At 45.9% G+C, this 13176-nt stretch overlaps 1 protein-coding gene across 4 annotated transcripts in view; it reads right to left on the bottom strand.

Annotated features, from left to right (window-relative positions):
* Positions 1 to 13176, bottom strand: part of GALNT18 (polypeptide N-acetylgalactosaminyltransferase 18) — a 354448-nt gene that overhangs the window by 50680 nt on the left and 290592 nt on the right. For all 4 annotated transcript variants that reach the window (XM_049713591.1, XM_033404508.2, XM_004279183.3 and 1 more), the window contains one exon: positions 12276 to 12371. In XM_049713591.1, the coding sequence (XP_049569548.1) occupies positions 12276 to 12371 (96 nt within the window). The remainder of the gene's footprint in view (positions 1 to 12275; positions 12372 to 13176) is intronic.

The raw sequence follows: 13176 nt of genomic DNA, 5'->3' as shown, positions 1-13176 counted from the left end.
CCTTATATAAACTGGCACAGTACAGCTGGAGCATCCTCGGGGTCCGCATCCTACGGGGAGATGGTCGTCCCAGTTCCTCAGGGCAAAGCAGGAGCTCCACAGGCAAGGGCACGCGCAGAGAGCCCTCGTGAGTCCAGAGAGCTGACTCGCCTGTGTTCCGTGGCCTGGCCCATGGTGGGGGGAAGGACAGAGTTGACTGGGTAGTATTTTCAATTCTCCTTCAGCCCAGTCTCTGGACCCTGCCGTAAGTCCTCTCAGGGAGGAAACTGCAAATTAAACTCGGTTTTCCTTTAGAACCCAAGAAGAAGAACATGCCTGGTGGTTGGCTAGATCGGCTACTCCCTCCCTGTATTCTCACTGCAGCCTTTATTCATCCAGCAAGTGTGCCCTGAACATCTCTTCGGTGCCAAGCCTTCATCACACCACACAGCAGGGGCTTATTGTCCTGTCTCTGTCCAGAGAACTTCCTGAGAGTGGAGGCCACACATCTAATGAAACCAGGGAGGCAGTCCTGTCCACGGCTTGGAGTGTGGGTTCCCAGTTAGGCAACCAGGGTTTCCAGCCAGGTGCTACCTCTTGGTCATTATGTGACCAGTTTCTCCCCTGTACAAATGGGGTAATAGCAGTACCTACTTCCCAGGGCTCTTGAGGGTTTTCACCGAGATTATACACACAAAGCATTTAGAAAAATGCCTAGAAACAGTAAACAATAAATGTAAGCTGTCGTTAGCATTATCTTAGGCAGCCTAGCGAGCTCCCCAAAACTGTTGAGAGATTGCCCTAATTAGAATAAGAAGCCAACGTTACTGAGCCCCATTCCGTGCCAGGCTTGGTGCCAGGCACATGGGAGTTGGTTACTTGATTGAAATCTCAGCACCCACCCCCGCTTTCCTGATCAGGAAGCTGAGGCTCAGGGAGGTGAAGTGACCTGTAAGAGGCCACAAAGCCAAGTCGGGCTCCAAATTCAGCTCCTTAGATGCTGGCTCAGTGACCTATCCCCGAGGCCCGAGGCCTGAGAGGCGAAGCTCTCCAAGAATGGCAGGTGAGCGGTGGGAGGCTGCCCTCGAGCGTGACATAATCACACCGAACATCATGTTCTAGGCACTGGGCTAGGTGTTGTCACATATGGGCCAACAGAGCCCTCATAATTATTCAGTGAAGCCCCAATTCATGGATTATAACTGGCGTTGGAAAGACTGCGTCACTGGCCGCAATCGCACATGTGCTATGGGCAGAACTGGGCCTAGATCCCAGCCTCCCCTGCCCCCAAGGTTGTGAGGGCATCAGTCACTGCCCTGGGCCCTCTGGAGCACAAGCTACCCCCTCAAACAAGCAGCCTACACTGCAGAAGTGAGAGGGCCGAGGGGAGGAGCTGAGGGACGGCTGTCCAGAGGACGTGCTAGAAGCAGGGCGTCCCAGGGCCAGACGCTGCCTCACCCCAGAGGCCCCACTTACTCTGTGTCCCACAGGAATGGGGCCCCTGGAAACGTGCGAGGCTACAGCTCAGAGGCTAATAAATAGAGACCCACCATGCGACCCAGCAATTCCACTTCTGGGTATTTATCAAACAAAGTAAAAGTAAAAACACTAATTGGAAAAGATAGAACACACCACAATGTTCATAACAGCACTAATTACAATTGCCAAGCTATGGAAGCAATGTACGTGCCCATCAACAGGTGAATGGATAAAGAAGATGCAGTATATATATATATATACACACACACATACATATGTATATAATACATATATTTTATACACATACATTATACACACACACACACACACTGGAATATTACTCAACCATAAAAAAGAATGAAATTTTGCCATTTGCAGCAACATGGATGGACCTGCAGGGTATTATGCTAAGTCAGACAAAGACAAATACTGTGTGATATCACTTATATGTGGAATCTAAAAAATAATACAAACTAGTGAATATAACGTAAAGAAACAGACGCACAGATATAAAGAACATGCTAGTGGTTACTAGTGGGGAGAGGGATGGGAGAAGGGGCAATAGAGGGGTAGGGGATTAAGAAGTATAAACTATTAGGCATAAAATAAGCTACAGGGATATATTGTACAACATGGGGAATATAATGAATATTTTATAATAACTATAAATGAAGTATAACCTTTAAAAATGTGAATCGCTATATTGTACACCTGTAACATATAATATTGCACAGCAACTATACTTCAATTTAAAATAAAGAATTGTGAAGGATCTGAGACTTCACCCTACTAACAAGCTAACCTAACAGATGCTGGTAGAAAACGCAAGATTCTTGGGTCAGAGACAAGGGACTATTTTGCTCTGTATCTTACCATAGTCAATCTCTACTTTAGTGGAAGAGTTAACAATTTATAGAATTACAAAAAAATATGACCAAATTAGCATTCGGAAGCTCTAAGAAATATAAAATAAAATATTAAATGCAGAGGATGTACTAAGAAAATGAGATCCAAATAATCCTATTTGGATTAGTCCCGGAATAATGCAGAGCTGGAGGTGGCCAGCCAGAGTTTCAGGACAGGGTAAGGCTCCCCCAGGACCGTAATCCAGTCGGGGCCCTGCACTAACAGTCCTCAGCTGATGCCTGGGCCATAAAACCACACACGAGAAGCCGAGAAACAAACTCAGGGAAGTTTTTCAAAACCTCACAACCACTTGGTGCCTGGCATTCTCATTTATTTATAGGTATAAATCGCAGAGAAGTGAAGAAGTCTGCCAAAGGTCGCAGAGAAGTGGCTGGCGAGTTAAATTCTCGTCCCACAAAGTAAAACTTTTCAACTGTCTCTCAGATGTTACTCGAAAGCTCTGGGGGTGCAAGCACAGTTCAGGAAGGGCCTCTGATGCCGCATGCACTGGCCTTGGGAGCATTGCCGACCAGGCCAGGAGTGATGGCTTTATCATGACCCCACGTGGGAATGGCAGTTTCTAGACAGTGATTAGCAGACAGAGAAATAAGCTAGTTTTCCCACTCATTTCTCTCTCTCTCTCTCTCTCTCTCTCTGCATGTGTGTGGATATGCATGGAGAGCCAAGTGAGAAAAAAATGAAGAAATTCTAGAAATTCCAAAAAGCAGAGGCAACAGATTCCATCTACAATTCCACACTTCTCTTAAACACATTACCTGATCTAACAGGGAATTCATCTCCGGGGTAAATAGAAGACTTCTTTCAACTCAATTCTAATGTTTATACCTTGAGTCAAAAAGCACTTCCTGAAGCATAAACGTGGCAGCTTCAGTATTTCAAAAACTTTAGAAAGAATTTAAGTTCCTTTCATCTTCCTTCTTCTACAGCCAAAAATTTACCTTCCTGTGGAAAAAGCACTTTTTCCCCCCTGTGTCTTTTACAGTCTAGAAGATTCAGGCAGAAAGAATGGGAGAGGTCTTCAGACCTTTTCTTGTCCCGTTTCTCCTCTGATGGCCTAATGAGAAAGTGGCTTGGGGCCGTAGGTTGCACCGTATAAACGGTAATTTCTAAGTGTCCAACTCCCTCTCTAGATCGGGGCTCTTCCAGGTCAGGGACCTGGGTAAAGCTGCCTCTGCCTCTCACAGTTCTTGGCCTAACATAATACTCAATGCATGTTTGTTGAAATGAGCAAATGAAGGAATGAGTGAGTGAATGAGTGATCGACTGAATAAACAGAGCCTGTGGGGAGACCCCATTGTTGCACTTTTCCCAGCAGAAGAAATTTTCCAGGCTGTTACACTAATTAGGGCTAATATTCTCAGTTATTTTGAGGATTGCTTGAAATTTGCTGCTAATTTAAATAAAATGGTTACATTTACTCATTAACCAATTAGCATGCTTAGCAGCAACTTCACCTCACTAATTTGATTAGTTACACTAGGCTTTCTCCCACCCAAGGCCTTCTCCAAGACCCGGGAATATCACAACGCTATCAGAGTGAACTTTTTAAACAACGTTTAAGCAGAATCTCTCAAAGGGTTGAAACAGGTGAACCCCACCCCTCTTCCTCGTCCAAGCTGCCTTTGGGTCTCTGATGTCTTTGGGCCGCACTATAAGTTACTCTACAATGCCACTCTATCACTAGACCAAATTTGTTCTTCAAGGGAAATGAAAGTTTTCAAAATATGAGGACTTCCTGAAAGACAACCTAGCATGTGTTTGATGAATGAATGAATGAAACTGGAGGAGAAAATGGAACACAAAATACAGGCATCCTTCCTAGACCTGTCTTGGCCAGTAGATTGTGCTGTGACCCCAGGCAAGTAGTTCCCATCCCCAGTTGCCATTTTCTTGTTTTCTTATTTGTCAGAGGAGGAAGTGATTTAGAAAATACCTAACTTTGTGTGGCAGAGACAAGGCTTCCTGGGCACCCAGAAAACTCTAACTTCTAGTGAGGCAGGGCCACGTGATAGCTCTGGTGAATCGAATGTGACAGGAAGTGATGTGAGGCACTTTTCGTCTGAGGCACGGAAGTCAGGTTTCTAGTCACACTTTTCCTCTTTGAGGGTGTTGGGGGTTGAATTGTGTACCTCAAAAATTCGTATGTTGAAGTCCTAACATCTAGTACCTCAGAATGTGACCTTATTTGGAAATAAGTGTAATAAACAATTACACTGCAGATGTAATTATTTAAGTTAGGATGAGGTCATTCTGGAGCGGTAGCCTCTAATCCAATATGACTGGCATCCTCATAAAAAGGGGGAATTTGGACACAGACAAGCACACGGGGAGAACACCATGTGATGATGGAGTTATGCTGCCCCCAGCCAAGGAACTACCAGAAGCTAAGGAGAGAGGCCTGGGATTGATCCTTTCCTAGCGCCTTTGGAGAGAGCATGGCCCTGCCGGCATCTTGGTCTTGGACTTCTAGCCTTCAGAACTGTGAGATGATAAATTTCTGTTCTCTAAGCCATCCAGTCTGCACTCCTTTGTTACGGCTGCTCTAGGAAATAATTGGGGGGAAAGTCCATGTGCTTCGACTGTGAATCCACAAGGGTACCCAAGTCACTAAGGGCCTGGAGAGTCACCCCACCTTTAGCCAACTTTGTGAAAAGACTAAGAGAACTATCTAAAACCTGGAAATAAGGCAAAAAAGGACGGGAGGTTACCTATCCTTTAAATATCATAACTGGAGCATCGTCTAACAAGCCCACCCAAGAGTATGTAATTTTCCAAGAGAATATACCTGTGTTTGACTTTGTTATTTACCTTTTGATTAGTACCCAGACACTATGAAGTTAAACGTTAACTTCTAGATTCCTGTCTGGGTAGAAAAGATCACATTAAAGGCTATGATTTTATTTCCCTGTAGGACATTAACTACTTTTGTATCTAATCTATAATCTTATTCTAACACTCTTTTTTAGAAAATGCTTACAGATACTGAGTTCCTCAAATACTTTCAGTACCTGCTTACTGTTTCCCTTATTAATGAGTTAAATACGTTTTTATCCCTTGTTCATTTTAATTTGTTTAATGTTTAATGTAAAATGTTTTACTTTTTTGAATTGACAAAATTAACTTGTTTGGTTAATGCCAGTGAGGTTTGGGGAATGATTATTACCTGGCTGATACAGGTTCTCTCTGGTTTTAAAACCCCAAATGAAAAAACCTTAGAAATTTGGATGAAGGAAGCAACGAAGGGAAGTTCATCCTCAAAGTCGGCAAGGTGAACTTGACCAGGTCGCAGTCCTGCTTTCTTGTCCTCTTCCTCCTTCACCATTCTTGCCTGGCTGAAATCCAAGGCATGCAGCTCAACTGTGGCCATATACATAATTCCCAAGAAAGAAAAGAGTTCAAGCCCTGGCTGGGTTGAAGACTGAGGATGAAATAATATAGAAAAGTCTGTTTCCAGCACTAGAATGGCAGCTTCGTGAGGGCAGCGACTTCCATATGGCTCATCACTGTCTCGCAAGGCCAAGGGCAGTATCTGGCAAATTATGGACTCTCATTCGTTAAAGAAAAATTTAAAAAGGTAATGAATTAAAAAGTCATAGAACTTCAGGGTGGGGGTGCCCTTAGGGATTTCTCAGCTCGAGCATCCACATGACATAGGAACCCTGCACAATGCCCCTGGACCGTGCCACCTCTGATGATGGAGAGGCCACGAGAGCCAATGACTGGAAAAAGTTTCCTTTACACTCAGTCAAAAAATCTGTGTCCTTATAATTTTGGAAGTTTCATGTCTCTCTTAAATCTGCTCCTCTCCAGGCTAAACAATTCTCATTCATAAGGACATGGTCTTGAATCTCTTTACCAATCTGGTAATAATTATCCAATATTTAGTAAGCAATGACTGTGTACCAGGGTTGTTGTCTAAGTGTTTTACGTGCATCAATTTATTTAATTCTTATAACAATCCTAAAATGTAGACACTACTATAATCTCTACTTTATAGGTTATGAAATTGACACAAAGAAGTTATGACACCTATCCAGGGAACCGGGTTAGTAAGTGGTAGGGCTGGGATGTGAACCCAGGTAGTCTGGTTCTTGACCACTCTATACCTCATCATTTGCCTTTCAACATTTTTACTCTTCCTATCAAGTGTGATGCTCGGGGAGGAACATGTGAGGTTTCATAACAGAGCCCAGAAAGACTGTCACCTAGGGCAGGTCTCTGTTCCCCAGACAACAATGTGAGGTACCACATCCCTCCTCTGGAGTTGTACAGTGCACAACCTGCATAATTGGACGTGGCAGTCCCATCTGTGAACTTCCCTGGCTTCTCCTTGACCTCTGTGGCCATGGTACCAAGAGATTTGCTGAGAGCTGTTAGTAGGAGGGGAATATGTTCCTGGAAATGCATATTGAGCACTTAATTTGGACCAAGTCTGGGAGATTCAGAGTATCCCTGAGGCCTGTATCTGTCCACAGTCCCCTTCTGAGACGTACCCTGACCTTGTACTAAGGTGATATCCCTGAGCTCCTCCTTTTCTCGTCTCTTCCATGAGCCAATGAAATTCTTAAGGGCTAGTGGATGCCTTTGGGAAGCCTTGAGAGCCAGAGGCCCTGCCTCCTCACCCATCGCTTACCCCTGTACCCATGTCCACCCCTAGTGGATGCATGAACTCCCGCCAAGGATACACAGCCCATCTCCAGGATGACCCAGTTCTCCCCAGCTCTCCCAACTCACTGGGAAGGCCATACTCAACAAACTCCTGCCACGGCAGAGTACCTACACCTCTCTGTTCTGGGAAGTGTGTGTGATTTGAGGCTGGTCTCAAGCCTCCTTACCTCTGGGCTGCAGGCCTGGTAGGAGAGGGCAACTGGGCCCAGTTGGGGTTGCTCCCTATACAGCCCACTTATACGAGGGTTCTGTGGGGAACGGGGAGGGGGACCCAAGTCTGCTTGCTGCAGCTCCACATCGAGAAGCTGATTTACAAAGCCTCAAGGGAAGGCAGCTCCCAGAATTCCTGGCAAGCACAGCACAAACTCACAACTTCCCAGGCCAACTGAATTTCACAACAAAAGAATTCGAGGTAAGCAGATTGTCAGAACTGGCCGAGCTGGGCCTGGAGATGGCCAGTCCAACTTCCTGGCTTGCAGATAAGAATACAGACCCAGACAAACCTAATCAGTGGTGCTAGAGATCAGAATTGTCATTACCTCTGTGTAGAGGTATTGACCAAGAGGCGCAATGAGGAGGCCCACTGGGGCGATGAGTTTGATCTGGGTGGTGCCTGTACAGCGTCTACACATGTGGAAACTCATTGAACTGCACACCTAAGATGTGTGTACTTTAGTGTGAAAGTACACCTCAATAAAGGAATAAAACAAAATAAAGGTCCAGAGAGGGTTAAGGTGACATTGCAAATGTGTGGCAAGACCAGGCCCAGGACTCAGGCTTCCTGACGCCCCATTCACTGCCCTCGCCCCTACACCCCTGCATTTTCTGCTGCTGTAGCAAAATGCTCTCGTAGTCTATGCGTCGGCTCTGACCAGAGCAGGAGCCTACGGCACATGGCACGTGAGGCCAAGGAAAGTCAGTCCAATGTGGGCTGGAGTTAGAAACTTGAGGGTATTTATACTGAGCAAGGCTCAATGGGCAGTGATAATAATAATATTATCATTATAGCAATACTAATAGCTAACATTTATTGAGCACTATTTAAATGTATTACATCCTTTCAACAACCGTTATGGTATATACCGTTATTAATCCACAAGTTACAGATTAAAAAAATAGGCCCAGATGGAAAAACCTGCCCGAAGGTTCACAACTAGAAAGTTCCAAAGCTGACATCTGGCCTCAGGCGAGCTGGCTCCAGAATCCACACTCCTGACAACACAGGCGGCCCCGTATTGAATCATCTGCACCTGGCAGACCGGCAGCCTGGGCTTGAACAGACAGCCATCATTCCACGGAGGAAACACCTGACGCTCGGTCAGGGACCTAGATAAGCACCAACCCTGCACGTTTCCACACAGATTTGTTAAAAGAAAGTTTACCTGTTGTGTTCTTGGTCGTAGGCATTACAAAGCAGAGAGGGAATTTACACAAAGACCCAACTACCTCTGACCTGGCCATCTTGACTCACACTCAAGAACAACTGAAGACTCAGGTGCCTGGATGCATTTATAATCAGAGAAATGCAAATTAAAACTACCATGTGATAGCTCTATACACCCACCGTAATGTCTAGAAGTTTAAAAAGACAGACAGTACCAAATGCTGGCAAGACTGGGGAATAACTAGGACTCTAATATATGGCTGGTGGGAGTAAAAATTAACACAACGACTTTGGAAAACTGACAGTATTTTAGATGACTCTGGCCGCCATAACAAAATGCCGCAGGCTGGGCGGCTTAAACAACGGAAGCTTATTTTCACACAGTTTTGGAGTCTGGAAGTGCAAGGCCAAGGTGCTGGCATTCCGTTTCTTGTGAGGGAGTTCTCTTCCTGGCTTGCAAACGACTCCCTCCTTGGTGTGTCCTCATGTGGCAGAGACAGAGAGACAGGGAATGAGGAGCTCTCTGGTGGCTCTTCTTAGAAGGACACCAATCCTCTCAAATCAGGGCTCCACTTAATGGCCTTATTTAACCTAATTACTTCCTTACACCGAATATAGTCAGGATTAGCACTGCAACACGTGGGTTTTGGGGTGACACAATTTCAGTCAATAGCATTCTGCTCTTGGCCCCCCGAATTCCTTTCCTTCTCTCATTCAACATACTTTCATTTCATCCCGCCAGCCCCGAAAGTCTTAACTCATTCCAGCATCAACTCGTCTAAAGTCCAAATATCATCTAAATATCATCTAAATCAGATATGTGTGAGACACAAGGTGTGATTCATCCTGAGGCAAAATTTCTCTCCAGCTAAGACACTGTGAAATCAGACAAGTTATGTGCTTTCAAAATGTGATGGTGGGACAGGCATAGGCTAGATGATCGTGTTCCAAAAGGGAGAAGTTGAAAGGAAGAAAGGGTCGATGGGCCCCAAGCAAGCCCAAACCACAGCAAGGCAAATTCCACTCGATCTTAAGGCTCAAGAATAATCATCTTTTGTCTCGATACTCTGCCCTCCAGGCCCACTGGGGTGGCAGCATCACCCTCATGTCTCTGCAGGGCCGCCTGCCCCTTCAGCTCTCTGGAGTGGTCCCACCCAAGGTGCTCGCTGCTTTGGCCCTACCCCTCCGGTACTGGGTCATCCTTGCCCACTGAAACCAGAGCAGCAGGCCTATCCTTTGAGGAAATGGCCTTACCCCTGGGCCTGTGGTGGGAGTGGCAGCCCTGATGATCTCTACATCACCTTCAGTACTATTCTTCCCTTTTCTTGAGGAATAGTGCATGTTCACAACTGAATAGCTATGTGGTCCCATCTTATAGAATCCAAGAAGTCCAATAGCGTTCCTTCACTCTGCCCCACTTTTTCTCTAGTTCAAACTGGCAGTGTCTCTGCTGGTATAAGCCCATCTCTACTGATGCCTTCTGCTGTGAGATGACTAATTAAGTCCATGAATCCCACCCATGATCTCTTAATCAAATGGTTGTTCAGTCACACTCTTGGTATTCTCTCCAGAAGAAGCTTTCTCATTTTTTTGCAAAGTGAACAGGCTAAGAATTTCCCAAATCTTCAAGTTAAGGTTAAATGAGGTCATAAGGGTACAGCTCTGATCCAATTGGGTTAGTGTTCCTTTAAGAAGAGACACCAGGGCTTCTCTGGTGGCGCAGTGGTTGAGAGGCCCCCGTACGGCAAAAACAAAACAAAAGAAACACCAGAGAGCTTGCTTACTCTCCCCCTGTCACGTGAGGACACAGCGTGAAGGCGACAATCTGCAAGCTAGAAAGAGAGCTCTCAGCAGAAAGGTGGCACTTTTTTTTTTTTTTTTGCGGTACGCGGGCCTCTACACTGTTGTGGCCTCTCCCGTTGTGGAGCACAGGCTCCGGACGCGCAGGCTCAGCGGCCATGGCTCACGGGCCCAGCCGCTCTGCGGCATGTGGGATCTTCCCGGACCGGGGCACGAACCCGTGTCCCCTGCATCGGCAGGCAGACTCTCAACCACTGCGCCACCAGGGAAGCCCCTCAGCTGGCACTTTGATCTTGGACTTTAAGCCTCATAACTGAGAAAATAAATTTCTATGGTTTAAGCTACCCAGCCTATGGCATTCTATTATGGCAGCCCTAGCAGACTAATGTAGGTACTGTCTACAGAAAATAAACATATACCGGTTTGCAAGGCAGAAAGACACAGATGTAGAGAACAAACATATGGACACCAAGGGTGGAAAGCTGGGGGGTGGGGTGGGATGAACTGGGAGATTGGGATTGACATATATACACTAATATGCATAAAATAGATAACTAATAAAAAGAAAAGGAACATATGTCAACCCTATGGCTCAGTGATTCGACTCCTAGGTATAAATCCAAAAGAAATTAGTACATATGTGCACCAAAAGACATGGACAAGATGTTCACAGCAGCAGTATTCATAATTCTCCCAACCTGTCAATAGTCCAACTGTCCATCAACAGTAGACTATATAGTGAAAATGGTATATCCACAAGATGCAATACTACATAGTAACAAAAATGAGCGGATTACAACTACACGTAACAGTAAGAAAGCACTTTACAGATATGATGGAAGAAAGATGCCAACATGAGAAAGCATATACCCTATGATGCCATTTACATAAAATTCAAAATCAAGCAATAATGTTTTTTCTTGACCTGGGTGCTGGTTACACGAGTGTGTTTGCCCTGAAAATTCATTAATCCTGTACACTTACCATTTGTCTATTTTCTGTATATATGTTCTATGTCAATAAAAAGTTTACATAAAAATAGTCACTCATTAAAAATGTCACACCGTTGTAATAATGGAGAATGAGTTGCTATACCGTGTGGTGTGAAGGCAGTGCGATCTGCTGACCTGTGACTGAGCACTCAGTGATGTCACAGCAGCTTGGCCCACAAAAAGGACAAGGTGGTGGAGATCACGGTGGACAGTTGCTGGGAAGTCTCGGCATCGTACACTGGGTACACACACATCGCAATCTCCTTTAGCTGTGTGTTTAGGCAGGTAACAACTCTTTTAAGCACTAAATTGCAATTGCACGAATATACGCATCTTCTATACTAAGATACCTTTTAAAAATCATTGTACACTTCTGGAGGTAAGGTAAGTAAACTCTGAAAATGTCAAGTCATAACAGGTCAGTCTATGGCACTCTCGGTCAAGAATTGCCCACTGTACTCTGTTGAATAAACCATCTCTCTTGCCAGTGTCTCAACAACCTCTTCAGATATCTGAAGCCTAGGCTATGAATGGAGAATTTTGGAGGGATAACTTACTTTCCTGGTAGCTTCCCTTTATTCTCCACCAGAAAGTCAGAGCAGCTAGAAAGGATCTCATGGCTATAAATTTTGGTCCCAGCTATGATCTACTAAAGGGCAGAGCCTGAGGCTGTGAAGTGGCACTCCGAAGGGACTCTGAGACATCAGGGAGCCTGGGGAACTTTGGGTTCCCTCCTGCTAGGGAAAGGCATGGCTGCAAGAGCCAGGGCTGTAATTTACGCACAGTCTCCCCAACGGAGGCAGGTGTTCCTCTTTAGAGATGTATCGCCTTCCTTGTGCCCCACCCCAGGGGATCCTGGCAACCCAGCATCTGCTCCTTCAGACTCCTTCCAGGCATGGCAGGTATGACTCGCTTTTTTGCTCATGAGGATACTTCCTAATGAAAAGCTCCCAAGGCCTCTGGGCCCAGAGTAGCCGTGACAGAGTTTAGCTTTTCCTTCCCCACACCAGACACACACATGCATGGGGATCTCTCAGAGCACTCACCTGGGGCGTCATCCCGTGGCAGATGTACACGATAGGAATATTCTCTGTGTCTGGACCCTGATCAAGACACAAATCAGTCTTCAGAGAGTTCTGCAGCTGAACACCAGAGGAGAGGCGGCCACACGGAAGAGAAAGGAACAGAGAAACAGGTGCATTAAATCAGGAGAAACAAGCATTCCACTGAGACAGGCTCTGCTTCCATAATCAATCCGAGGCCCTCTGAATGCTATGGAAACCAACAAGCGCCAGCTTTTGCCTTGCATCAAGGTGCTGAGGAAAGACCAGCCTCCTCTGGAGGGGAAGCGTTAGGATGCTGTTACACAGCAAGCTGGGTTTGCGGAGCTGGGATAGTCTAGGTGAAAATAAAAGATACGCATGCACTCACGCGAGACGCTACTAGATTGTTCACCCCTCCTTTTGCACAGGGTGGCATAATGGCCTTCAGAAGTCCGTGGATAGAAGTCTTTGTTCTTGAGGGTTGGGGGAAGTGGGCAACATGTCAGCTGTTTGGGGGCCTGGGATATCCTCTAGGACCAGGCCTTCTCTGCTTCCTGCAAATCCAGCAGTGGTTGGCCAGGCCCCAGCGGAGGCCCAGCTGATGAGGGCTCTCCAGAGTGGGAGGTCTGGTGGGAGAATAAGAGAGAAGGGGGCCAGAGTGGGAGCAGGGGAAGAGAGAGGTATCTCTTACCCTCACCTACAAGCACATGGCAATCAACAGAACAAATGTCTGGGTACCATGAACCAATGTCTTACCACATCTAGGTAGGAAAGCAGGTATTCAATGTCCCCTTCCGGCTTAAGCTCACTCTCAGCTTTGGAAAGGGCAGCTTACGGTCCACATGGTCCTGCTCACGTGCCATAGCTGAGTAGACCGTGGCAGGCACCAACAAATAGCTTAGAA

This window comes from Orcinus orca, chromosome 8, assembly GCF_937001465.1.
Source record: "Orcinus orca chromosome 8, mOrcOrc1.1, whole genome shotgun sequence".
Taxonomy (NCBI): domain Eukaryota; kingdom Metazoa; phylum Chordata; class Mammalia; order Artiodactyla; family Delphinidae; genus Orcinus; species Orcinus orca.
Note: the sequence above shows the minus strand (reverse complement) of the source record. Positions and strands in the feature narration are given on the sequence as shown.